We start from the raw sequence: 26,727 nt of genomic DNA on the forward strand, positions 1-26,727 counted from the left end.
GTGGGGATCTGAGCAGACACACGTCTCTGACCCTTCTGGGAAGAGAAGTTCGAGCAGGCAGAAGCGGCGGCTCCACTGGCCAGGCCCAGCTCGGAAAACTCCCAGCATGGCTGGCTGACGGTCACTGTCGTTGCAGAGCTTCCCACGTGATGAGGCCGAGGACGGGGACACCCCATCCAGCTCCCAGAGGGAGGGGTCGGAGCACCACCCGCCCGCCCGTGAGGCCCAGTGCAGGCTCCAGGTCAGCGTGCCCACGGAGGCATCAGCCCCACCGGGGGAGACGCGGAGGTGGGGAAGGCCTGCTGCCGAGACACCGCCCAGGATACAGCCGGCGGCCCAGTCTGAGGCTTCCACGGAGCTCAGCACACCCGGCTCCGACCCAGAGTCCAGAGAACCCCGGCCTCTGAGGCACCAGGAGGACCTGGAGCCCAGCACGCCACAGCACAGAGGTGAGGACGCTGGGGCTGGTGCACGGGAGTGTGTGGGGAGGGGTGCTGAGCTACACAGGGACGAGTCCTCGAAAGCTGCTGCTGGGCCTGCAGCAAGCGCTGGCCTCACACCCCCCGCCCCCCATCTTGCACACTTCAGTCCCAAAAGACATCTGACGCTGGGTATTCTTTGGGAACCTCTTGGAAGGTTTCTGTCCCGGGGTACGCACATGCCAAGGCTGGCCTGTGGGCAAACTTTGCTTCTCCCCCAGCTCTAGCACTGGCCTCCAACTGGAACCAGGCTCCACTTCCCAGACCTGTCCCCACACAGGTGGTGGCTCCAGGTGCAGGACCCAGGGATCCACCGAGGGCAGATGGAGAAGCGAGACTTGCCCTCGCAGAGACACCAGGCCAGCTGGGTACTGGCCAGCACACCGGGCAGATCGGATCTCCGTGCCTGCAGGACCCCCAGCCCCAGGCTCTGATGTCCCACCCCCTCAGCGAGAACCTCCACCTCCACGTGCACCTCTACCTGCTCGGGCTTTGGCAAGAGAACCCGAGGCAGAGGAAGAGTCACCGCCTCGGCAGGGAGAGCCTGCCCTGGCTCCCGCGCAACACCCAGACGCCCACGATGACTCACCCAGCCCTGCAGGGAGAAAGAGCCCCCGCTCTGGACAGAGACCCAGAGCCCTTACCGGAAACACCACGTCCAGGGGAGCGGTCGGCTCTGCAGCCTCCATCCCTGTCTGCTCACCGTGGATGCCGGCAACTCGGTCTGCCCCCAGGGGACATGGAGTTCCTTTCCCCTGAACTGCTTTGCATGTGGTTTGTTTCCACCTTTCTGGTGATGTTTTATTTTTTGTATGGTTTCCTGGATTTTTGTTGGTTAAGTTGGGATTAGTAAACTGTTTCATCATTGTTGCAATCTGGGAACACTGTTGTGTAACTCTGGTGATACTGTGTTACCATCACCACTTTGTAGTTTCAGACCCGTTCCATCTTTATGCCCCACCCCCCAACAAAGCCTGGATTCAAGGCAAGCACGCCCTGTTCATCCCTCCCCCCGATCCTGAACACAATTTCATCTTTTCTTTCTGCATTCCTTCCTATATTCTTGGTGTCCCCAATCAGTGACTCTCAGCGAAATGACTGAAGGAGTGTTTTTCGGACTCTCCACCTACTGTAAGACTCCATTGGAGAGTTCTCATTTTTATGTCATTTGAACTAGCCTTTGATAGCTGAAAGGACGGTGTACGTCCTTTCAAGATACCATGTGCCAAACGAAGCCCTTTTGGCAACTGCCATCATTATCTCCAGGCAGGCATTGCTGTTTGAAGGGTGACATCTCAGCCAGAAGGCAGAGGCTGAGCTCCTCTTGTTGCACCAGCTCCCAAAAGAAGCCAAGAAAGGGAGCTGGAACAACAAACCACCCCCATGCCCAGGAAAGCGTTCTTCATGACAGAAGGCTAGAAAATGACCCAACATCCTTGTGGCCCAGAACCACTCTAGAAAATCACTGTTCCATAAAAAAGAGAAACACATGGGAAGTTCCAAGGAGAGGCAATGCCCATGGCCAGTGTACTTGAGAGACGGCCTGACCGCTCCGGGGAAGACACGCACCGACGGAACCCCTTGGGAAACAGCAGTGATAGTCCTCACCGTCGTAAGGGTTTCCTCTGGGGACAACCTGCCCTGGGCACCACACGAGGGAGCAGACCGGCTTCTCTTCCTCTGCCCCCACACCATTCACTCATGAAGGCAGCTCAGGTGTTCTCATGCCCTGCCTGCCTGCCTGCCTGGCTCATCCGTGAGCTGTGACCACCTCCAGGCTAGGACTCCACCTTTTCCTCTCTGTGTACCGTGAATCTGCACACAGTGGGCTTTCAGAACCTTAGGAGACTTGAGCCATTCCCGCTCGAGCCAGAACCCTCCCCAGGAAGGAAAACAGCTGTGGAGTCATTTTGGCCCCAGCACTGGTTCCGAAAGCCTGGCGGCTCCTACAGCCTCTACGGTGTGAAGAGGGAGGTCCCTTTTGACAGAGCTTTCCGGCTCTCAGATCTAAGCTGTTGTTTCACTGTCAGCTGTGTCTCTTCCGTTGCAGCCAGGTGGGCCACGCTGCTCCAAAGGAGCTCACAAGCTGAGTTTCAAGGGAGGACAGGGATGGCTACAACGTGCTGCAAACTGAGTGAGGGTCCCCACAATCCTCAGCAAAGGTCTGTGGTGTGCAAGTGGGGAGTAGAGGGCCCCCAAGTTCCAAAGGAAGGGAGGTAGTCGGGAGCTAAAGCCCTTGGCTGCTGTGGTAGCAGCTGCAGATGGCAGCCCGTCCACAGTGCACTTCAAATGAGGTCATATGAGCGGGACTCTGGAAATGGCTCCGAAATCGAGAGAAAGGGGTCAGGGTATGTGGGAATCCGGCGGGGGTGGGGGGTGGATGAAGGAAGGTGTCCCTCCTCTCTCCAGTGCAATTTGGTTTGGTGAGTCTCAAAGCTACCAGATGGCACTTCCCAAGTCAGGCCCCCGCAGGAATCAGGGTGGGCTGCCTGCCTCGGGCCCTGCCACAGGGACAAGCCACACCAGTGGCCTCCCTGAGCTCCAATGGCCGGATCTGGGGGGTTCTGTCTGGGTGCACACCTCCTTGCTGTGGCCAAGTTCCCCCCTTCTCTGAGCACCAGCTTCATCCTCTCGAATGAGGACATCAATTGCTACCTTGGCACGTTACTCTCTTCATCCTGTGAAGACTCATTAGGCTTATCCTACAATTACTAGCTGGCCCGAAGAGATATCTCCTGAATCCAGCTTAAGCTGGAGTCTCCCAGGCTCATCTGGCATGTCTTCCCTGAAGTCTGCCAAAACCCACACCCTTGCATTTCCAGGGACTCCCCTTAGCCAGCTGGGCAGAAAACCCAGCATGCTTCAAACAAGCTGACAGACAAGCGGGAGAGGACTCACGGGCAGACGGCTTCCCTCAGGTCTCGGGTGGAGCTCTGGGACCACAGCAGCAACGGGCCATCCCAGCCCCTGGGCTCAGCAGCGCCCTCATTCTCAGGCCGGCGGCTCTGCCCTGAGGGGAGCAGGAACGTCACCAACTGCCGCAGGCGGACCTCAAGCCCCTCCCACTGCTGGAGCCTGACCTCCCCCGGCCCCACCCCTTCCCCTACCCCAGCAGGACGAGAGCTCGTCTTCCCCTGGCTTCCAACGTGAGGCCCGGCCCTGGGCCCCGATTGGGCACTGCCCCAGCCCGGAGCCAATCACAGTGGCCAGGGAGGTGGAACGCACCGATTGGCCAGGGCCAGGTCATGTGACCATACTCCCCAGGAAACTCAAAGATTACCAAGGTTCTCTAAGAAACCAATGAACAAAATTATCCACTAAAGGCAAACCATAATTTTTAATGAGGCCAATGTCACAGAAAAAGAAAATGCTCCACAATAAACTGCTCAAGGAAGCTACTAAATAAACTTTCAGAAAAGTTTAGTAGTTTTTTTTTTTTTTTAAATAGGGTGACGGAGAGCTATACCTTTCCCATCTATGTGAATTTAGGTTTAAACTAGATTTCCCTTGGCTATTATATAAGACAAAAAAACCCACATCACCCACTTTCACTCCCCCCCACCCCCAAAATGTGTTTTAATCTATTGAATTTTTGTGTCCTCAGTTGTGTCTGATTCACGGCAACTCACCAACTCTACACAGCCAGGCTCTTCCGTCCATGGAATTCAGGGCAATTTTTTCTGTCCCAGTAAATGCCCACCCTGGGTGATCCAAAGGCAAGGGCTCCGAGGCTCCTGAGAGACTAACTCCTTTCAGCTGAGCACAGAGCTGGCTCCTCACTGGGATGCCTGTGGCCTGGGGCTCCCAGAGGGGAGAGCAGCACTCGCCCCACCGTGTGGTCACTGCTGGAAGTGCAGGCTGCTCCTCACTCCCCCTTGACAGTGTCCCTGAGGGCAGAACAGTGTGAATCGAATCAAGGTGGAAATGCAAACTCCAATGCAACCAACCTTCCCACAAGATCTCCAAAACCACTCAGGAACAGGGAATTGGAAACTGCAGGGGATGACATGAATGGAGATGGAGACTTGACACCTTACACCGAGTTCACTTCCAGTTATCCCTAGACAAACTTTCCATGAAAACTTGTCACAAATCTAGAAGAACAATGAGCAGAAACCGGACACGTGCTTTGAGTCTTCACACACAAAACTAAAAGGCAGTCCACAAAAAAAACCCAGAGAATACAGTGGACTTTGCAAAATCAAAGATATCTACTGTGGGAAAGACCTCATGACAAAAGCAAAAGACAGGTCATACATCGCGAGACGAATGAGTGGAAACACAAAGCTTATCAAGGATGTGTCTCCAAACAGACAAAGAACGCCAACACAACAAGCCTGTGAAAACTAGGGAAAGGTCTGAAGGGACACCAGACGGAGGAAGACACACACAGAGTATCCCGGATGATGTCCAGCACTGAGGGCCTGAAGAAACAACAGTCTAGTTGCACCCCCTCAGGCCTGTGTGACCGTGGATGAGGCCTCTGTTTCCCGGTGGCTCTGAGACATGGACAGGGAGGAAGGGGAAGAGAAGTCACTTGCATTTCTAATACTCACAGCAAAGTCTTCCAATGAGAAGGGAATTATCACCCCCACTGACAATGCCATTCACTGAAGTGATATCCACGAGTCCATCTACCCCAGAAGGGAAGGATGGACCTGTTCTCACAAAACGGCGAGAGATGGAAGGAGGAAGATCAAGCCCACACCAATCACTGGAAAGAGAAGCTGTGCTCAGGGCTTGAAAGAATTCCTACTGGGAAAATCATGTCACAGCCCCACATGGCAATCCACAGCTTCCATGCTATTCCTCCCAAAATGCCAATGCATTTTCGCACCGAACAAAGAATTGCAAAAGGGGTACGGAAACAGAAAAGAGCCTACATTGTCAATACAATCCGACGAAAAAGCCCCGATACGGACATCCAAGGTTGTGTGAAAGGAAATTAGACGACCAAACTAGGATCCTCAGGAGAGTATCGGAGAAGGCAATGGCGACCCACTCCAGTACTCTTGCCTGGAAAATGTCCTGGACGGAGGAGCCTGGTAGGCTACAGGCCATGGGGTCTTGCAGAGTCAGACACGACTGAAGTGACTTAGCCGCAGCAGCAGCAGCAGGACAGTATGCTATTGGGAATACAACAACACACACAGATCCAGATCGATGGAATAAAGTTGAGGGTCCAGAAACAAACCCCAGCATCCATGGTCAACTCATCTCTGACACAGACGGTGAGAATATCCAAATGGGAACAAGAAAGCCTCTTCAATCAATGTCCATGGGAAAACCAGACAGCTACATCTGAAGAACGCTATTGGGTTTGATCTCATACCACCTCAATATCGGGGAAAAACCTCACCCTAAAGACTGATGTCATGAGATAGCTAGAAAGAAGCGTAGGTCAAAGGCTCCTTAACATCAGAGTCTCCTTGCCATTTGCTGGGCGGAGGTCGAAATGGGTCTCTTCAAGTAAGGGAAAGAGGTAAACGAAGTACACCACTGGGTTTCCATCCAATGGAACCTATTCACAACAGAGAGGCTAAGCATTCACAAATGCAAAAGATAGGAAACGGAACACGAGAGACTCCTTGCAAGTGGTGTATCTGAGAAGGGGTTCATATGGAAAGAGACGAAGAATGCACAGCACTCAGATTCCAAGAAACACCACCACCACCCTTGACCCTTCCCCCATGACCAACTCTGACCTAAAGCCTTTCTCTCCCTCTAACCTATCCCTAAAACATAACCCTCATCTAATCATATACATGTGCATCCCTAGCATCCATCCATCCATCCACACACGAGAGAGAAAGAGGAAGACACAGACGGAATTGAGAAAGGAAAAGAGAGGGACACAGCCAGAGAGAGACACGGAACCAAAGAGAGGAAAGGAGTCGATGGTCCAGACTATTCCTCAATCTGTCTCGAAGGTAGAAGCAATGACAGCGCCCTTCCACCCCAGAAGGGGGAAAAGGACGGAAGGTTTGGAGAGGAAAAGACAAGAACGCAGGGAGCCATTAGAAGCTCAGCCACCCGCAGAAGCCGAGCTGGGACCCTTGAACAGAATCTCAATGGAAACAGAGGACCAGAAAGTTGGCTACTCTTTTCTATAAGAGAGGGAGACCTTCGAGTCTTCCTTTCGGTCCTCCAACTTGGATGCGGGGTCTCAAAACAGTCAGGAGGGGGAGTGCCTTTTCCTGGGTTCCACGGCGCATCCAGGCCTCGTTCTGCCCCATTCTGTGCTGTGTCAGCCCTGGATGGAATCTTTCTTTCTGAAGTCTCAGCGCACGAGCTCCACGTGATATCGGCCCCAGGTGGAAAGGCATGGAGCTGCTCGTAGGCCGACAGACCTAGGAAGCAGATGGGAGAATGACCCCCACTCTGCAGATGGAGAGACTGGGGCAACCCTGAGGGGCATATGCTTGTCCAGGGCCACACCACTTATGAGAAGAAGGAGCCTGGTCTGAGAGCAGCATGGTCCTCGGAGCTCAGGCCCTGGCTGAACCCAGGCCTCCCCAGGGCTGTGGGCTGGGCCGTGTGGGTGTCATTGTGCCTGCACATGGCCTAAGGGGGGTGGTCGAGCAGTCAGAAACCCAGAGATTCCCTTGGGAAGTTTTGAGGAAGGGACCTCAGCACGAACCCCAGGAAATGATGTCACCTGCCGGCAACAGAACCCAACAGAACCCGCAATCCGGGTATCCAGGCCTCCAGAGCGGAGAGGAGCCCCCAGCCAGATCACTTGCTGCCAAGATGTTCTGCTGTTTGCCCCTGCCCAGAGGCCGGGGCCTCAGGAGAGCTCACAGGCAGTGTGCGTGGGCACCCTGTCGACGTTGGCTCAGGACACCCCCGAGAGGCCTCTGGCCCTTTGCCCGGAGAAACAGAAAGGTAACACGGGGAGCCCCAGGCCGGGCCAGGCCACCTCTCCCATGCCACCCGGAAACACCGGGTCCTTTGCCTGTGTGTGGGGATGCGGGTTTCTCGGGCTGTGTCTCCCTCAAGGAAGCCCAGGCGGATGTGGGGTCAGAAGCCTGTGGACAAGTTGTGCCCACACCCCAGGGGAGAGCAGGCTGGGCGGGATGGGGAGAGTGTGGGCAGCGCCGACCGGCCAGGCTGACCTCACACCCTCAGATGGGTCTCTTTCCTCCCGGGTGGGGATCTGAGCAGACACACGTCTCTGACCCTTCTGGGAAGAGAAGTTCGAGCAGGCAGAAGCAGCGGCTCCACTGGCCAGGCCCAGCTCGGAAAACTCCCAGCATGGCTGGCTGACGGTCACTGTCGTTGCAGAGCTTCCCACGTGATGAGGCCGAGGACGGGGACACCCCATCCAGCTCCCAGAGGGAGGGGTCGGAGCACCACCCGCCCGCCCGTGAGGCCCAGTGCAGGCTCCAGGTCAGCGTGCCCACGGAGGCATCAGCCCCACCGGGGGAGACGCGGAGGTGGGGAAGGCCTGCTGCCGAGACACCGCCCAGGATACAGCCGGCGGCCCAGTCTGAGGCTTCCACGGAGCTCAGCACACCCGGCTCCGACCCAGAGTCCAGAGAACCCCGGCCTCTGAGGCACCAGGAGGACCTGGAGCCCAGCACGCCACAGCACAGAGGTGAGGACGCTGGGGCTGGTGCACGGGAGTGTGTGGGGAGGGGTGCTGAGCTACACAGGGACGAGTCCTCGAAAGCTGCTGCTGGGCCTGCAGCAAGCGCTGGCCTCACACCCCCCGCCCCCCATCTTGCACACTTCAGTCCCAAAAGACATCTGACGCTGGGTATTCTTTGGGAACCTCTTGGAAGGTTTCTGTCCCGGGGTACGCACATGCCAAGGCTGGCCTGTGGGCAAACTTTGCTTCTCCCCCAGCTCTAGCACTGGCCTCCAACTGGAACCAGGCTCCACTTCCCAGACCTGTCCCCACACAGGTGGTGGCTCCAGGTGCAGGACCCAGGGATCCACCGAGGGCAGATGGAGAAGCGAGACTTGCCCTCGCAGAGACACCAGGCCAGCTGGGTACTGGCCAGCACACCGGGCAGATCGGATCTCCGTGCCTGCAGGACCCCCAGCCCCAGGCACTGATGTCCCACCCCCTCAGCGAGAACCTCCACCTCCACGTGCACCTCTACCTGCTCGGGCTTTGGCAAGAGAACCCGAGGCAGAGGAAGAGTCACCGCCTCGGCAGGGAGAGCCTGCCCTGGCTCCCGCGCAACACCCAGACGCCCACGATGACTCACCCAGCCCTGCAGGGAGAAAGAGCCCCCGCTCTGGACAGAGACCCAGAGCCCTTACCGGAAACACCACGTCCAGGGGAGCGGTCGGCTCTGCAGCCTCCATCCCTGTCTGCTCACCGTGGATGCCGGCAACTCGGTCTGCCCCCAGGGGACATGGAGTTCCTTTCCCCTGAACTGCTTTGCATGTGGTTTGTTTCCACCTTTCTGGTGATGTTTTATTTTTTGTATGGTTTCCTGGATTTTTGTTGGTTAAGTTGGGATTAGTAAACTGTTTCATCATTGTTGCAATCTGGGAACACTGTTGTGTAACTCTGGTGATACTGTGTTACCATCACCACTTTGTAGTTTCAGACCCGTTCCATCTTTATGCCCCACCCCCCAACAAAGCCTGGATTCAAGGCAAGCACGCCCTGTTCATCCCTCCCCCCGATCCTGAACACAATTTCATCTTTTCTTTCTGCATTCCTTCCTATATTCTTGGTGTCCCCAATCAGTGACTCTCAGCGAAATGACTGAAGGAGTGTTTTTCGGACTCTCCACCTACTGTAAGACTCCATTGGAGAGTTCTCATTTTTATGTCATTTGAACTAGCCTTTGATAGCTGAAAGGACGGTGTACGTCCTTTCAAGATACCATGTGCCAAACGAAGCCCTTTTGGCAACTGCCATCATTATCTCCAGGCAGGCATTGCTGTTTGAAGGGTGACATCTCAGCCAGAAGGCAGAGGCTGAGCTCCTCTTGTTGCACCAGCTCCCAAAAGAAGCCAAGAAAGGGAGCTGGAACAACAAACCACCCCCATGCCCAGGAAAGCGTTCTTCATGACAGAAGGCTAGAAAATGACCCAACATCCTTGTGGCCCAGAACCACTCTAGAAAATCACTGTTCCATAAAAAAGAGAAACACATGGGAAGTTCCAAGGAGAGGCAATGCCCATGGCCAGTGTACTTGAGAGACGGCCTGACCGCTCCGGGGAAGACACGCACCGACGGAACCCCTTGGGAAACAGCAGTGATAGTCCTCACCGTCGTAAGGGTTTCCTCTGGGGACAACCTGCCCTGGGCACCACACGAGGGAGCAGACCGGCTTCTCTTCCTCTGCCCCCACACCATTCACTCATGAAGGCAGCTCAGGTGTTCTCATGCCCTGCCTGCCTGCCTGCCTGGCTCATCCGTGAGCTGTGACCACCTCCAGGCTAGGACTCCACCTTTTCCTCTCTGTGTACCGTGAATCTGCACACAGTGGGCTTTCAGAACCTTAGGAGACTTGAGCCATTCCCGCTCGAGCCAGAACCCTCCCCAGGAAGGAAAACAGCTGTGGAGTCATTTTGGCCCCAGCACTGGTTCCGAAAGCCTGGCGGCTCCTACAGCCTCTACGGTGTGAAGAGGGAGGTCCCTTTTGACAGAGCTTTCCGGCTCTCAGATCTAAGCTGTTGTTTCACTGTCAGCTGTGTCTCTTCCGTTGCAGCCAGGTGGGCCACGCTGCTCCAAAGGAGCTCACAAGCTGAGTTTCAAGGGAGGACAGGGATGGCTACAACGTGCTGCAAACTGAGTGAGGGTCCCCACAATCCTCAGCAAAGGTCTGTGGTGTGCAAGTGGGGAGTAGAGGGCCCCCAAGTTCCAAAGGAAGGGAGGTAGTCGGGAGCTAAAGCCCTTGGCTGCTGTGGTAGCAGCTGCAGATGGCAGCCCGTCCACAGTGCACTTCAAATGAGGTCATATGAGCGGGACTCTGGAAATGGCTCCGAAATCGAGAGAAAGGGGTCAGGGTATGTGGGAATCCGGCGGGGGTGGGGGGTGGATGAAGGAAGGTGTCCCTCCTCTCTCCAGTGCAATTTGGTTTGGTGAGTCTCAAAGCTACCAGATGGCACTTCCCAAGTCAGGCCCCCGCAGGAATCAGGGTGGGCTGCCTGCCTCGGGCCCTGCCACAGGGACAAGCCACACCAGTGGCCTCCCTGAGCTCCAATGGCCGGATCTGGGGGGTTCTGTCTGGGTGCACACCTCCTTGCTGTGGCCAAGTTCCCCCCTTCTCTGAGCACCAGCTTCATCCTCTCGAATGAGGACATCAATTGCTACCTTGGCACGTTACTCTCTTCATCCTGTGAAGACTCATTAGGCTTATCCTACAATTACTAGCTGGCCCGAAGAGATATCTCCTGAATCCAGCTTAAGCTGGAGTCTCCCAGGCTCATCTGGCATGTCTTCCCTGAAGTCTGCCAAAACCCACACCCTTGCATTTCCAGGGACTCCCCTTAGCCAGCTGGGCAGAAAACCCAGCATGCTTCAAACAAGCTGACAGACAAGCGGGAGAGGACTCACGGGCAGACGGCTTCCCTCAGGTCTCGGGTGGAGCTCTGGGACCACAGCAGCAACGGGCCATCCCAGCCCCTGGGCTCAGCAGCGCCCTCATTCTCAGGCCGGCGGCTCTGCCCTGAGGGGAGCAGGAACGTCACCAACTGCCGCAGGCGGACCTCAAGCCCCTCCCACTGCTGGAGCCTGACCTCCCCCGGCCCCACCCCTTCCCCTACCCCAGCAGGACGAGAGCTCGTCTTCCCCTGGCTTCCAACGTGAGGCCCGGCCCTGGGCCCCGATTGGGCACTGCCCCAGCCCGGAGCCAATCACAGTGGCCAGGGAGGTGGAACGCACCGATTGGCCAGGGCCAGGTCATGTGACCATACTCCCCAGGAAACTCAAAGATTACCAAGGTTCTCTAAGAAACCAATGAACAAAATTATCCACTAAAGGCAAACCATAATTTTTAATGAGGCCAATGTCACAGAAAAAGAAAATGCTCCACAATAAACTGCTCAAGGAAGCTACTAAATAAACTTTCAGAAAAGTTTAGTAGTTTTTTTTTTTTTTTAAATAGGGTGACGGAGAGCTATACCTTTCCCATCTATGTGAATTTAGGTTTAAACTAGATTTCCCTTGGCTATTATATAAGACAAAAAAACCCACATCACCCACTTTCACTCCCCCCCACCCCCAAAATGTGTTTTAATCTATTGAATTTTTGTGTCCTCAGTTGTGTCTGATTCACGGCAACTCACCAACTCTACACAGCCAGGCTCTTCCGTCCATGGAATTCAGGGCAATTTTTTCTGTCCCAGTAAATGCCCACCCTGGGTGATCCAAAGGCAAGGGCTCCGAGGCTCCTGAGAGACTAACTCCTTTCAGCTGAGCACAGAGCTGGCTCCTCACTGGGATGCCTGTGGCCTGGGGCTCCCAGAGGGGAGAGCAGCACTCGCCCCACCGTGTGGTCACTGCTGGAAGTGCAGGCTGCTCCTCACTCCCCCTTGACAGTGTCCCTGAGGGCAGAACAGTGTGAATCGAATCAAGGTGGAAATGCAAACTCCAATGCAACCAACCTTCCCACAAGATCTCCAAAACCACTCAGGAACAGGGAATTGGAAACTGCAGGGGATGACATGAATGGAGATGGAGACTTGACACCTTACACCGAGTTCACTTCCAGTTATCCCTAGACAAACTTTCCATGAAAACTTGTCACAAATCTAGAAGAACAATGAGCAGAAACCGGACACGTGCTTTGAGTCTTCACACACAAAACTAAAAGGCAGTCCACAAAAAAAACCCAGAGAATACAGTGGACTTTGCAAAATCAAAGATATCTACTGTGGGAAAGACCTCATGACAAAAGCAAAAGACAGGTCATACATCGCGAGACGAATGAGTGGAAACACAAAGCTTATCAAGGATGTGTCTCCAAACAGACAAAGAACGCCAACACAACAAGCCTGTGAAAACTAGGGAAAGGTCTGAAGGGACACCAGACGGAGGAAGACACACACAGAGTATCCCGGATGATGTCCAGCACTGAGGGCCTGAAGAAACAACAGTCTAGTTGCACCCCCTCAGGCCTGTGTGACCGTGGATGAGGCCTCTGTTTCCCGGTGGCTCTGAGACATGGACAGGGAGGAAGGGGAAGAGAAGTCACTTGCATTTCTAATACTCACAGCAAAGTCTTCCAATGAGAAGGGAATTATCACCCCCACTGACAATGCCATTCACTGAAGTGATATCCACGAGTCCATCTACCCCAGAAGGGAAGGATGGACCTGTTCTCACAAAACGGCGAGAGATGGAAGGAGGAAGATCAAGCCCACACCAATCACTGGAAAGAGAAGCTGTGCTCAGGGCTTGAAAGAATTCCTACTGGGAAAATCATGTCACAGCCCCACATGGCAATCCACAGCTTCCATGCTATTCCTCCCAAAATGCCAATGCATTTTCGCACCGAACAAAGAATTGCAAAAGGGGTACGGAAACAGAAAAGAGCCTACATTGTCAATACAATCCGACGAAAAAGCCCCGATACGGACATCCAAGGTTGTGTGAAAGGAAATTAGACGACCAAACTAGGATCCTCAGGAGAGTATCGGAGAAGGCAATGGCGACCCACTCCAGTACTCTTGCCTGGAAAATGTCCTGGACGGAGGAGCCTGGTAGGCTACAGGCCATGGGGTCTTGCAGAGTCAGACACGACTGAAGTGACTTAGCCGCAGCAGCAGCAGCAGGACAGTATGCTATTGGGAATACAACAACACACACAGATCCAGATCGATGGAATAAAGTTGAGGGTCCAGAAACAAACCCCAGCATCCATGGTCAACTCATCTCTGACACAGACGGTGAGAATATCCAAATGGGAACAAGAAAGCCTCTTCAATCAATGTCCATGGGAAAACCAGACAGCTACATCTGAAGAACGCTATTGGGTTTGATCTCATACCACCTCAATATCGGGGAAAAACCTCACCCTAAAGACTGATGTCATGAGATAGCTAGAAAGAAGCGTAGGTCAAAGGCTCCTTAACATCAGAGTCTCCTTGCCATTTGCTGGGCGGAGGTCGAAATGGGTCTCTTCAAGTAAGGGAAAGAGGTAAACGAAGTACACCACTGGGTTTCCATCCAATGGAACCTATTCACAACAGAGAGGCTAAGCATTCACAAATGCAAAAGATAGGAAACGGAACACGAGAGACTCCTTGCAAGTGGTGTATCTGAGAAGGGGTTCATATGGAAAGAGACGAAGAATGCACAGCACTCAGATTCCAAGAAACACCACCACCACCCTTGACCCTTCCCCCATGACCAACTCTGACCTAAAGCCTTTCTCTCCCTCTAACCTATCCCTAAAACATAACCCTCATCTAATCATATACATGTGCATCCCTAGCATCCATCCATCCATCCACACACGAGAGAGAAAGAGGAAGACACAGACGGAATTGAGAAAGGAAAAGAGAGGGACACAGCCAGAGAGAGACACGGAACCAAAGAGAGGAAAGGAGTCGATGGTCCAGACTATTCCTCAATCTGTCTCGAAGGTAGAAGCAATGACAGCGCCCTTCCACCCCAGAAGGGGGAAAAGGACGGAAGGTTTGGAGAGGAAAAGACAAGAACGCAGGGAGCCATTAGAAGCTCAGCCACCCGCAGAAGCCGAGCTGGGACCCTTGAACAGAATCTCAATGGAAACAGAGGACCAGAAAGTTGGCTACTCTTTTCTATAAGAGAGGGAGACCTTCGAGTCTTCCTTTCGGTCCTCCAACTTGGATGCGGGGTCTCAAAACAGTCAGGAGGGGGAGTGCCTTTTCCTGGGTTCCACGGCACATCCAGGCCTCGTTCTGCCCCATTCTGTGCTGTGTCAGCCCTGGATGGAATCTTTCTTTCTGAAGTCTCAGCGCACGAGCTCCACGTGATATCGGCCCCAGGTGGAAAGGCATGGAGCTGCTCGTAGGCCGACAGACCTAGGAAGCAGATGGGAGAATGACCCCCACTCTGCAGATGGAGAGACTGGGGCAACCCTGAGGGGCATATGCTTGTCCAGGGCCACACCACTTATGAGAAGAAGGAGCCTGGTCTGAGAGCAGCATGGTCCTCGGAGCTCAGGCCCTGGCTGAACCCAGGCCTCCCCAGGGCTGTGGGCTGGGCCGTGTGGGTGTCATTGTGCCTGCACATGGCCTAAGGGGGGTGGTCGAGCAGTCAGAAACCCAGAGATTCCCTTGGGAAGTTTTGAGGAAGGGACCTCAGCACGAACCCCAGGAAATGATGTCACCTGCCGGCAACAGAACCCAACAGAACCCGCAATCCGGGTATCCAGGCCTCCAGAGCGGAGAGGAGCCCCCAGCCTGATCACTTGCTGCCAAGATGTTCTGCTGTTTGCCCCTGCCCAGAGGCCGCGGCCTCAGGAGAGCTCACAGGCAGTGTGCGTGGGCACCCTGTCGACGTTGGCTCAGGACACCCCCGAGAGGCCTCTGGCCCTTTGCCCGGAGAAACAGAAAGGTAACACGGGGAGCCCCAGGCCGGGCCAGGCCACCTCTCCCATGCCACCCGGAAACACCGGGTCCTTTGCCTGTGTGTGGGGATGCGGGTTTCTCGGGCTGTGTCTCCCTCAAGGAAGCCCAGGCGGATGTGGGGTCAGAAGCCTGTGGACAAGTTGTGCCCACACCCCAGGGGAGAGCAGGCTGGGCGGGATGGGGAGAGTGTGGGCAGCGCCGACCGGCCAGGCTGACCTCACACCCTCAGATGGGTCTCTTTCCTCCCGGGTGGGGATCTGAGCAGACACACGTCTCTGACCCTTCTGGGAAGAGAAGTTCGAGCAGGCAGAAGCAGCGGCTCCACTGGCCAGGCCCAGCTCGGAAAACTCCCAGCATGGCTGGCTGACGGTCACTGTCGTTGCAGAGCTTCCCACGTGATGAGGCCGAGGACGGGGACACCCCATCCAGCTCCCAGAGGGAGGGGTCGGAGCACCACCCGCCCGCCCGTGAGGCCCAGTGCAGGCTCCAGGTCAGCGTGCCCACGGAGGCATCAGCCCCACCGGGGGAGACGCGGAGGTGGGGAAGGCCTGCTGCCGAGACACCGCCCAGGATACAGCCGGCGGCCCAGTCTGAGGCTTCCACGGAGCTCAGCACACCCGGCTCCGACCCAGAGTCCAGAGAACCCCGGCCTCTGAGGCACCAGGAGGACCTGGAGCCCAGCACGCCACAGCACAGAGGTGAGGACGCTGGGGCTGGTGCACGGGAGTGTGTGGGGAGGGGTGCTGAGCTACACAGGGACGAGTCCTCGAAAGCTGCTGCTGGGCCTGCAGCAAGCGCTGGCCTCACACCCCCCGCCCCCCATCTTGCACACTTCAGTCCCAAAAGACATCTGACGCTGGGTATTCTTTGGGAACCTCTTGGAAGGTTTCTGTCCCGGGGTACGCACATGCCAAGGCTGGCCTGTGGGCAAACTTTGCTTCTCCCCCAGCTCTAGCACTGGCCTCCAACTGGAACCAGGCTCCACTTCCCAGACCTGTCCCCACACAGGTGGTGGCTCCAGGTGCAGGACCCAGGGATCCACCGAGGGCAGATGGAGAAGCGAGACTTGCCCTCGCAGAGACACCAGGCCAGCTGGGTACTGGCCAGCACACCGGGCAGATCGGATCTCCGTGCCTGCAGGACCCCCAGCCCCAGGCACTGATGTCCCACCCCCTCAGCGAGAACCTCCACCTCCACGTGCACCTCTACCTGCTCGGGCTTTGGCAAGAGAACCCGAGGCAGAGGAAGAGTCACCGCCTCGGCAGGGAGAGCCTGCCCTGGCTCCCGCACAACACCCAGACGCCCACGATGACTCACCCAGCCCTGCAGGGAGAAAGAGCCCCCGCTCTGGACAGAGACCCAGAGCCCTTACCGGAAACACCACGTCCAGGGGAGCGGTCGGCTCTGCAGCCTCCATCCCTGTCTGCTCACCGTGGATGCCGGCAACTCGGTCTGCCCCCAGGGGACATGGAGTTCCTTTCCCCTGAACTGCTTTGCATGTGGTTTGTTTCCACCTTTCTGGTGATGTTTTATTTTTTGTATGGTTTCCTGGATTTTTGTTGGTTAAGTTGGGATTAGTAAACTGTTTCATCATTGTTGCAATCTGGGAACACTGTTGTGTAACTCTGGTGATACTGTGTTACCATCACCACTTTGTAGTTTCAGACCCGTTCCATCTTTATGCCCCACCCCCCAACAAAGCCTGGATTCAAGGCAAGCACGCCCTGTTCATCCCTCCCCCCGATCCTGAACACAATTTCATCTTTTCTTTCTGCATTCCTTCCTATATTCTTGGTGTCCCCAATCAGTGACTCTCAGCGAAATGACTGAAGGAGTGTTTTTCGGACTCTCCACCTACTGTAAGACTCCATTGGAGAGTTCTCATTTTTATGTCATTTGAACTAGCCTTTGATAGCTGAAAGGACGGTGTACGTCCTTTCAAGATACCATGTGCCAAACGAAGCCCTTTTGGCAACTGCCATCATTATCTCCAGGCAGGCATTGCTGTTTGAAGGGTGACATCTCAGCCAGAAGGCAGAGGCTGAGCTCCTCTTGTTGCACCAGCTCCCAAAAGAAGCCAAGAAAGGGAGCTGGAACAACAAACCACCCCCATGCCCAGGAAAGCGTTCTTCATGACAGAAGGCTAGAAAATGACCCAACATCCTTGTGGCCCAGAACCACTCTAGAAAATCACTGTTCCATAAAAAAGAGAAACACATGGGAAGTTCCAAGGAGAGGCAATGCCCATGGCCAGTGTACTTGAGAGACGGCCTGACCGCTCCGGGGAAGACACGCACCGACGGAACCCCTTGGGAAACAGCAGTGATAGTCCTCACCGTCGTAAGGGTTTCCTCTGGGGACAACCTGCCCTGGGCACCACACGAGGGAGCAGACCGGCTTCTCTTCCTCTGCCCCCACACCATTCACTCATGAAGGCAGCTCAGGTGTTCTCATGCCCTGCCTGCCTGCCTGCCTGGCTCATCCGTGAGCTGTGACCACCTCCAGGCTAGGACTCCACCTTTTCCTCTCTGTGTACCGTGAATCTGCACACAGTGGGCTTTCAGAACCTTAGGAGACTTGAGCCATTCCCGCTCGAGCCAGAACCCTCCCCAGGAAGGAAAACAGCTGTGGAGTCATTTTGGCCCCAGCACTGGTTCCGAAAGCCTGGCGGCTCCTACAGCCTCTACGGTGTGAAGAGGGAGGTCCCTTTTGACAGAGCTTTCCGGCTCTCAGATCTAAGCTGTTGTTTCACTGTCAGCTGTGTCTCTTCCGTTGCAGCCAGGTGGGCCACGCTGCTCCAAAGGAGCTCACAAGCTGAGTTTCAAGGGAGGACAGGGATGGCTACAACGTGCTGCAAACTGAGTGAGGGTCCCCACAATCCTCAGCAAAGGTCTGTGGTGTGCAAGTGGGGAGTAGAGGGCCCCCAAGTTCCAAAGGAAGGGAGGTAGTCGGGAGCTAAAGCCCTTGGCTGCTGTGGTAGCAGCTGCAGATGGCAGCCCGTCCACAGTGCACTTCAAATGAGGTCATATGAGCGGGACTCTGGAAATGGCTCCGAAATCGAGAGAAAGGGGTCAGGGTATGTGGGAATCCGGCGGGGGTGGGGGGTGGATGAAGGAAGGTGTCCCTCCTCTCTCCAGTGCAATTTGGTTTGGTGAGTCTCAAAGCTACCAGATGGCACTTCCCAAGTCAGGCCCCCGCAGGAATCAGGGTGGGCTGCCTGCCTCGGGCCCTGCCACAGGGACAAGCCACACCAGTGGCCTCCCTGAGCTCCAATGGCCGGATCTGGGGGGTTCTGTCTGGGTGCACACCTCCTTGCTGTGGCCAAGTTCCCCCCTTCTCTGAGCACCAGCTTCATCCTCTCGAATGAGGACATCAATTGCTACCTTGGCACGTTACTCTCTTCATCCTGTGAAGACTCATTAGGCTTATCCTACAATTACTAGCTGGCCCGAAGAGATATCTCCTGAATCCAGCTTAAGCTGGAGTCTCCCAGGCTCATCTGGCATGTCTTCCCTGAAGTCTGCCAAAACCCACACCCTTGCATTTCCAGGGACTCCCCTTAGCCAGCTGGGCAGAAAACCCAGCATGCTTCAAACAAGCTGACAGACAAGCGGGAGAGGACTCACGGGCAGACGGCTTCCCTCAGGTCTCGGGTGGAGCTCTGGGACCACAGCAGCAACGGGCCATCCCAGCCCCTGGGCTCAGCAGCGCCCTCATTCTCAGGCCGGCGGCTCTGCCCTGAGGGGAGCAGGAACGTCACCAACTGCCGCAGGCGGACCTCAAGCCCCTCCCACTGCTGGAGCCTGACCTCCCCCGGCCCCACCCCTTCCCCTACCCCAGCAGGACGAGAGCTCGTCTTCCCCTGGCTTCCAACGTGAGGCCCGGCCCTGGGCCCCGATTGGGCACTGCCCCAGCCCGGAGCCAATCACAGTGGCCAGGGAGGTGGAACGCACCGATTGGCCAGGGCCAGGTCATGTGACCATACTCCCCAGGAAACTCAAAGATTACCAAGGTTCTCTAAGAAACCAATGAACAAAATTATCCACTAAAGGCAAACCATAATTTTTAATGAGGCCAATGTCACAGAAAAAAAAAATGCTCCACAATAAACTGCTCAAGGAAGCTACTAAATAAACTTTCAGAAAAGTTTAGTAGTTTTTTTTTTTTTTTAAATAGGGTGACGGAGAGCTATACCTTTCCCATCTATGTGAATTTAGGTTTAAACTAGATTTCCCTTGGCTATTATATAAGACAAAAAAACCCACATCACCCACTTTCACTCCCCCCCACCCCCAAAATGTGTTTTAATCTATTGAATTTTTGTGTCCTCAGTTGTGTCTGATTCACGGCAACTCACCAACTCTACACAGCCAGGCTCTTCCGTCCATGGAATTCAGGGCAATTTTTTCTGTCCCAGTAAATGCCCACCCTGGGTGATCCAAAGGCAAGGGCTCCGAGGCTCCTGAGAGACTAACTCCTTTCAGCTGAGCACAGAGCTGGCTCCTCACTGGGATGCCTGTGGCCTGGGGCTCCCAGAGGGGAGAGCAGCACTCGCCCCACCGTGTGGTCACTGCTGGAAGTGCAGGCTGCTCCTCACTCCCCCTTGACAGTGTCCCTGAGGGCAGAACAGTGTGAATCGAATCAAGGTGGAAATGCAAACTCCAATGCAACCAACCTTCCCACAAGATCTCCAAAACCACTCAGGAACAGGGAATTGGAAACTGCAGGGGATGACATGAATGGAGATGGAGACTTGACACCTTACACCGAGTTCACTTCCAGTTATCCCTAGACAAACTTTCCATGAAAACTTGTCACAAATCTAGAAGAACAATGAGCAGAAACCGGACACGTGCTTTGAGTCTTCACACACAAAACTAAAAGGCAGTCCACAAAAAAAACCCAGAGAATACAGTGGACTTTGCAAAATCAAAGATATCTACTGTGGGAAAGACCTCATGACAAAAGCAAAAGACAGGTCATACATCGCGAGACGAATGAGTGGAAACACAAAGCTTATCAAGGATGTGTCTCCAAACAGACAAAGAACGCCAACACAACAAGCCTGTGAAAACTAGGGAAAGGTCTGAAGGGACACCAGACGGAGGAAGACACACACAGAGTATCCCGGATGATGTCCAGCACTGAGGGCCTGAAGAAACAACAGTCTAGTTGCACCCCCTCAGGCCTGTGTGACCGTGGATGAGGCCTCTGTTTCCCGGTGGCTCTGAGACATGGACAGGGAGGAAGGGGAAGAGAAGTCACTTGCATTTCTAATACTCACAGCAAAGTCTTCCAATGAGAAGGGAATTATCACCCCCACTGACAATGCCATTCACTGAAGTGATATCCACGAGTCCATCTACCCCAGAAGGGAAGGATGGACCTGTTCTCACAAAACGGCGAGAGATGGAAGGAGGAAGATCAAGCCCACACCAATCACTGGAAAGAGAAGCTGTGCTCAGGGCTTGAAAGAATTCCTATAGGGAAAATCATGTCACAGCCCCACATGGCAATCCACAGCTTCCATGCTATTCCTCCCAAAATGCCAATGCATTTTCGCACCGAACAAAGAATTGCAAAAGGGGTACGGAAACAGAAAAGAGCCTACATTGTCAATACAATCCGACGAAAAAGCCCCGATACGGACATCCAAGGTTGTGTGAAAGGAAATTAGACGACCAAACTAGGATCCTCAGGAGAGTATCGGAGAAGGCAATGGCGACCCACTCCAGTACTCTTGCCTGGAAAATGTCCTGGACGGAGGAGCCTGGTAGGCTACAGGCCATGGGGTCTTGCAGAGTCAGACACGACTGAAGTGACTTAGCCGCAGCAGCAGCAGCAGGACAGTATGCTATTGGGAATACAACAACACACACAGATCCAGATCGATGGAATAAAGTTGAGGGTCCAGAAACAAACCCCAGCATCCATGGTCAACTCATCTCTGACACAGACGGTGAGAATATCCAAATGGGAACAAGAAAGCCTCTTCAATCAATGTCCATGGGAAAACCAGACAGCTACATCTGAAGAACGCTATTGGGTTTGATCTCATACCACCTCAATATCGGGGAAAAACCTCACCCTAAAGACTGATGTCATGAGATAGCTAGAAAGAAGCGTAGGTCAAAGGCTCCTTAACATCAGAGTCTCCTTGCCATTTGCTGGGCGGAGGTCGAAATGGGTCTCTTCAAGTAAGGGAAAGAGGTAAACGAAGTACACCACTGGGTTTCCATCCAATGGAACCTATTCACAACAGAGAGGCTAAGCATTCACAAATGCAAAAGATAGGAAACGGAACACGAGAGACTCCTTGCAAGTGGTGTATCTGAGAAGGGGTTCATATGGAAAGAGACGAAGAATGCACAGCACTCAGATTCCAAGAAACACCACCACCACCCTTGACCCTTCCCCCATGACCAACTCTGACCTAAAGCCTTTCTCTCCCTCTAACCTATCCCTAAAACATAACCCTCATCTAATCATATACATGTGCATCCCTAGCATCCATCCATCCATCCACACACGAGAGAGAAAGAGGAAGACACAGACGGAATTGAGAAAGGAAAAGAGAGGGACACAGCCAGAGAGAGACACGGAACCAAAGAGAGGAAAGGAGTCGATGGTCCAGACTATTACTCAATCTGTCTCGAAGGTAGAAGCAATGACAGCGCCCTTCCACCCCAGAAGGGGGAAAAGGACGGAAGGTTTGGAGAGGAAAAGACAAGAACGCAGGGAGCCATTAGAAGCTCAGCCACCCGCAGAAGCCGAGCTGGGACCCTTGAACAGAATCTCAATGGAAACAGAGGACCAGAAAGTTGGCTACTCTTTTCTATAAGAGAGGGAGACCTTCGAGTCTTCCTTTCGGTCCTCCAACTTGGATGCGGGGTCTCAAAACAGTCAGGAGGGGGAGTGCCTTTTCCTGGGTTCCACGGCGCATCCAGGCCTCGTTCTGCCCCATTCTGTGCTGTGTCAGCCCTGGATGGAATCTTTCTTTCTGAAGTCTCAGCGCACGAGCTCCACGTGATATCGGCCCCAGGTGGAAAGGCATGGAGCTGCTCGTAGGCCGACAGACCTAGGAAGCAGATGGGAGAATGACCCCCACTCTGCAGATGGAGAGACTGGGGCAACCCTGAGGGGCATATGCTTGTCCAGGGCCACACCACTTATGAGAAGAAGGAGCCTGGTCTGAGAGCAGCATGGTCCTCGGAGCTCAGGCCCTGGCTGAACCCAGGCCTCCCCAGGGCTGTGGGCTGGGCCGTGTGGGTGTCATTGTGCCTGCACATGGCCTAAGGGGGGTGGTCGAGCAGTCAGAAACCCAGAGATTCCCTTGGGAAGTTTTGAGGAAGGGACCTCAGCACGAACCCCAGGAAATGATGTCACCTGCCGGCAACAGAACCCAACAGAACCCGCAATCCGGGTATCCAGGCCTCCAGAGCGGAGAGGAGCCCCCAGCCAGATCACTTGCTGCCAAGATGTTCTGCTGTTTGCCCCTGCCCAGAGGCCGGGGCCTCAGGAGAGCTCACAGGCAGTGTGCGTGGGCACCCTGTCGACGTTGGCTCAGGACACCCCCGAGAGGCCTCTGGCCCTTTGCCCGGAGAAACAGAAAGGTAACACGGGGAGCCCCAGGCCGGGCCAGGCCACCTCTCCCATGCCACCCGGAAACACCGGGTCCTTTGCCTGTGTGTGGGGATGCGGGTTTCTCGGGCTGTGTCTCCCTCAAGGAAGCCCAGGCGGATGTGGGGTCAGAAGCCTGTGGACAAGTTGTGCCCACACCCCAGGGGAGAGCAGGCTGGGCGGGATGGGGAGAGTGTGGGCAGCGCCGACCGGCCAGGCTGACCTCACACCCTCAGATGGGTCTCTTTCCTCCCGGGTGGGGATCTGAGCAGACACACGTCTCTGACCCTTCTGGGAAGAGAAGTTCGAGCAGGCAGAAGCAGCGGCTCCACTGGCCAGGCCCAGCTCGGAAAACTCCCAGCATGGCTGGCTGACGGTCACTGTCGTTGCAGAGCTTCCCACGTGATGAGGCCGAGGACGGGGACACCCCATCCAGCTCCCAGAGGGAGGGGTCGGAGCACCACCCGCCCGCCCGTGAGGCCCAGTGCAGGCTCCAGGTCAGCGTGCCCACGGAGGCATCAGCCCCACCGGGGGAGACGCGGAGGTGGGGAAGGCCTGCTGCCGAGACACCGCCCAGGATACAGCCGGCGGCCCAGTCTGAGGCTTCCACGGAGCTCAGCACACCCGGCTCCGACCCAGAGTCCAGAGAACCCCGGCCTCTGAGGCACCAGGAGGACCTGGAGCCCAGCACGCCACAGCACAGAGGTGAGGACGCTGGGGCTGGTGCACGGGAGTGTGTGGGGAGGGGTGCTGAGCTACACAGGGACGAGTCCTCGAAAGCTGCTGCTGGGCCTGCAGCAAGCGCTGGCCTCACACCCCCCGCCCCCCATCTTGCACACTTCAGTCCCAAAAGACATCTGACGCTGGGTATTCTTTGGGAACCTCTTGGAAGGTTTCTGTCCCGGGGTACGCACATGCCAAGGCTGGCCTGTGGGCAAACTTTGCTTCTCCCCCAGCTCTAGCACTGGCCTCCAACTGGAACCAGGCTCCACTTCCCAGACCTGTCCCCACACAGGTGGTGGCTCCAGGTGCAGGACCCAGGGATCCACCGAGGGCAGATGGAGAAGCGAGACTTGCCCTCGCAGAGACACCAGGCCAGCTGGGTACTGGCCAGCACACCGGGCAGATCGGATCTCCGTGCCTGCAGGACCCCCAGCCCCAGGCACTGATGTCCCACCCCCTCAGCGAGAACCTCCACCTCCACGTGCACCTCTACCTGCTCGGGCTTTGGCAAGAGAACCCGAGGCAGAGGAAGAGTCACCGCCTCGGCAGGGAGAGCCTGCCCTGGCTCCCGCGCAACACCCAGACGCCCACGATGACTCACCCAGCCCTGCAGGGAGAAAGAGCCCCCGCTCTGGACAGAGACCCAGAGCCCTTACCGGAAACACCACGTCCAGGGGAGCGGTCGGCTCTGCAGCCTCCATCCCTGTCTGCTCACCGTGGATGCCGGCAACTCGGTCTGCCCCCAGGGGACATGGAGTTCCTTTCCCCTGAACTGCTTTGCATGTGGTTTGTTTCCACCTTTCTGGTGATGTTTTATTTTTTGTATGGTTTCCTGGATTTTTGTTGGTTAAGTTGGGATTAGTAAACTGTTTCATCATTGTTGCAATCTGGGAACACTGTTGTGTAACTCTGGTGATACTGTGTTACCATCACCACTTTGTAGTTTCAGACCCGTTCCATCTTTATGCCCCACCCCCCAACAAAGCCTGGATTCAAGGCAAGCACGCCCTGTTCATCCCTCCCCCCGATCCTGAACACAATTTCATCTTTTCTTTCTGCATTCCTTCCTATATTCTTGGTGTCCCCAATCAGTGACTCTCAGCGAAATGACTGAAGGAGTGTTTTTCGGACTCTCCACCTACTGTAAGACTCCATTGGAGAGTTCTCATTTTTATGTCATTTGAACTAGCCTTTGATAGCTGAAAGGACGGTGTACGTCCTTTCAAGATACCATGTGCCAAACGAAGCCCTTTTGGCAACTGCCATCATTATCTCCAGGCAGGCATTGCTGTTTGAAGGGTGACATCTCAGCCAGAAGGCAGAGGCTGAGCTCCTCTTGTTGCACCAGCTCCCAAAAGAAGCCAAGAAAGGGAGCTGGAACAACAAACCACCCCCATGCCCAGGAAAGCGTTCTTCATGACAGAAGGCTAGAAAATGACCCAACATCCTTGTGGCCCAGAACCACTCTAGAAAATCACTGTTCCATAAAAAAGAGAAACACATGGGAAGTTCCAAGGAGAGGCAATGCCCATGGCCAGTGTACTTGAGAGACGGCCTGACCGCTCCGGGGAAGACACGCACCGACGGAACCCCTTGGGAAACAGCAGTGATAGTCCTCACCGTCGTAAGGGTTTCCTCTGGGGACAACCTGCCCTGGGCACCACACGAGGGAGCAGACCGGCTTCTCTTCCTCTGCCCCCACACCATTCACTCATGAAGGCAGCTCAGGTGTTCTCATGCCCTGCCTGCCTGCCTGCCTGGCTCATCCGTGAGCTGTGACCACCTCCAGGCTAGGACTCCACCTTTTCCTCTCTGTGTACCGTGAATCTGCACACAGTGGGCTTTCAGAACCTTAGGAGACTTGAGCCATTCCCGCTCGAGCCAGAACCCTCCCCAGGAAGGAAAACAGCTGTGGAGTCATTTTGGCCCCAGCACTGGTTCCGAAAGCCTGGCGGCTCCTACAGCCTCTACGGTGTGAAGAGGGAGGTCCCTTTTGACAGAGCTTTCCGGCTCTCAGATCTAAGCTGTTGTTTCACTGTCAGCTGTGTCTCTTCCGTTGCAGCCAGGTGGGCCACGCTGCTCCAAAGGAGCTCACAAGCTGAGTTTCAAGGGAGGACAGGGATGGCTACAACGTGCTGCAAACTGAGTGAGGGTCCCCACAATCCTCAGCAAAGGTCTGTGGTGTGCAAGTGGGGAGTAGAGGGCCCCCAAGTTCCAAAGGAAGGGAGGTAGTCGGGAGCTAAAGCCCTTGGCTGCTGTGGTAGCAGCTGCAGATGGCAGCCCGTCCACAGTGCACTTCAAATGAGGTCATATGAGCGGGACTCTGGAAATGGCTCCGAAATCGAGAGAAAGGGGTCAGGGTATGTGGGAATCCGGCGGGGGTGGGGGGTGGATGAAGGAAGGTGTCCCTCCTCTCTCCAGTGCAATTTGGTTTGGTGAGTCTCAAAGCTACCAGATGGCACTTCCCAAGTCAGGCCCCCGCAGGAATCAGGGTGGGCTGCCTGCCTCGGGCCCTGCCACAGGGACAAGCCACACCAGTGGCCTCCCTGAGCTCCAATGGCCGGATCTGGGGGGTTCTGTCTGGGTGCACACCTCCTTGCTGTGGCCAAGTTCCCCCCTTCTCTGAGCACCAGCTTCATCCTCTCGAATGAGGACATCAATTGCTACCTTGGCACGTTACTCTCTTCATCCTGTGAAGACTCATTAGGCTTATCCTACAATTACTAGCTGGCCCGAAGAGATATCTCCTGAATCCAGCTTAAGCTGGAGTCTCCCAGGCTCATCTGGCATGTCTTCCCTGAAGTCTGCCAAAACCCACACCCTTGCATTTCCAGGGACTCCCCTTAGCCAGCTGGGCAGAAAACCCAGCATGCTTCAAACAAGCTGACAGACAAGCGGGAGAGGACTCACGGGCAGACGGCTTCCCTCAGGTCTCGGGTGGAGCTCTGGGACCACAGCAGCAACGGGCCATCCCAGCCCCTGGGCTCAGCAGCGCCCTCATTCTCAGGCCGGCGGCTCTGCCCTGAGGGGAGCAGGAACGTCACCAACTGCCGCAGGCGGACCTCAAGCCCCTCCCACTGCTGGAGCCTGACCTCCCCCGGCCCCACCCCTTCCCCTACCCCAGCAGGACGAGAGCTCGTCTTCCCCTGGCTTCCAACGTGAGGCCCGGCCCTGGGCCCCGATTGGGCACTGCCCCAGCCCGGAGCCAATCACAGTGGCCAGGGAGGTGGAACGCACCGATTGGCCAGGGCCAGGTCATGTGACCATACTCCCCAGGAAACTCAAAGATTACCAAGGTTCTCTAAGAAACCAATGAACAAAATTATCCACTAAAGGCAAACCATAATTTTTAATGAGGCCAATGTCACAGAAAAAAAAA

General features: G+C 55.3%; 4 protein-coding genes and 3 long non-coding RNA genes across 9 annotated transcripts in view; 4 read left to right on the forward strand and 3 right to left on the reverse strand.

The window, feature by feature from the left end:
- Positions 1-3,568, forward strand: part of LOC145527477 (uncharacterized) — a 7,164-nt gene extending 3,596 nt beyond the window's left edge. The window contains exons 2-3 of the mRNA XM_081545540.1: positions 137-449; positions 701-3,568. Coding sequence (XP_081401666.1) covers positions 137-449; positions 701-1,329 — 942 coding nt within the window. The 3' untranslated portion in view covers positions 1,330-3,568. The remainder of the gene's footprint in view (positions 1-136; positions 450-700) is intronic.
- LOC145527613 (uncharacterized) overlaps positions 1-6,829 on the reverse strand; it is a 20,805-nt gene extending 13,976 nt beyond the window's left edge. The window contains exons 1-3 of the long non-coding RNA XR_014069775.1: positions 6,604-6,829; positions 4,109-4,366; positions 3,378-3,489 (exon numbers count right to left, since the gene is read on the reverse strand). This is a non-coding gene — a long non-coding RNA (uncharacterized LOC145527613). The remainder of the gene's footprint in view (positions 1-3,377; positions 3,490-4,108; positions 4,367-6,603) is intronic.
- LOC145527465 (uncharacterized) lies at positions 3,912-8,980 on the forward strand. Of its 2 annotated transcripts, none has more exons than XM_081545526.1 (3): positions 3,912-7,364; positions 7,764-8,076; positions 8,328-8,980. In XM_081545526.1, the coding sequence occupies exons 1-3, from the start codon at positions 6,954-6,956 to the stop codon at positions 8,954-8,956; spliced, it is 1,353 nt and encodes a 450-aa protein (XP_081401652.1). In that variant the 5' UTR covers positions 3,912-6,953; the 3' UTR covers positions 8,957-8,980. The 2 variants fall into 2 exon arrangements, with proteins under 2 accessions (XP_081401652.1, XP_081401653.1); XM_081545527.1 differs by having other exon boundaries at positions 8,387-8,980.
- Positions 8,906-14,162, reverse strand: LOC145527616 (uncharacterized). Its single transcript, XR_014069779.1, has 2 exons — positions 11,736-14,162; positions 8,906-11,116 (listed from the first exon to the last, which is right to left on the reverse strand). It is a non-coding gene; the product is annotated as an uncharacterized LOC145527616 (long non-coding RNA).
- A 362-nt stretch (positions 14,163-14,524) lies between these two features.
- On the forward strand, positions 14,525-18,744 carry LOC145527515 (uncharacterized). The gene is made up of 3 exons (XM_081545609.1): positions 14,525-14,991; positions 15,391-15,703; positions 15,955-18,744. Exons 1-3 carry the CDS (start codon positions 14,857-14,859, stop codon positions 16,581-16,583), a joined length of 1,077 nt encoding a protein of 358 aa, XP_081401735.1. The 5' UTR covers positions 14,525-14,856; the 3' UTR covers positions 16,584-18,744.
- Positions 16,533-26,727, reverse strand: part of LOC145527609 (uncharacterized) — a 32,776-nt gene continuing 22,581 nt past the window's right edge. Inside the window, exons 10-13 of the long non-coding RNA XR_014069771.1 lie at positions 22,849-26,370; positions 21,858-22,083; positions 19,363-19,620; positions 16,533-18,743 (exon numbers count right to left, since the gene is read on the reverse strand). This is a non-coding gene — a long non-coding RNA (uncharacterized LOC145527609). The remainder of the gene's footprint in view (positions 18,744-19,362; positions 19,621-21,857; positions 22,084-22,848; positions 26,371-26,727) is intronic.
- Positions 22,449-24,234, forward strand: LOC145527511 (uncharacterized). Of its 2 annotated transcripts, none has more exons than XM_081545604.1 (3): positions 22,449-22,618; positions 23,018-23,330; positions 23,641-24,234. In XM_081545604.1, exons 1-3 carry the CDS (start codon positions 22,484-22,486, stop codon positions 24,117-24,119), a joined length of 927 nt encoding a protein of 308 aa, XP_081401730.1. In that variant the 5' UTR covers positions 22,449-22,483; the 3' UTR covers positions 24,120-24,234. The 2 variants fall into 2 exon arrangements, with proteins under 2 accessions (XP_081401730.1, XP_081401729.1); XM_081545603.1 differs by having other exon boundaries at positions 22,481-22,618; positions 23,582-24,234.

This window comes from Giraffa tippelskirchi, chromosome 11 (assembly GCF_054371585.1).
Source record: "Giraffa tippelskirchi isolate mGirTip1 chromosome 11, T2T-mGirTip1v1.2.pri, whole genome shotgun sequence".
NCBI classification, from domain to species: domain Eukaryota; kingdom Metazoa; phylum Chordata; class Mammalia; order Artiodactyla; family Giraffidae; genus Giraffa; species Giraffa tippelskirchi.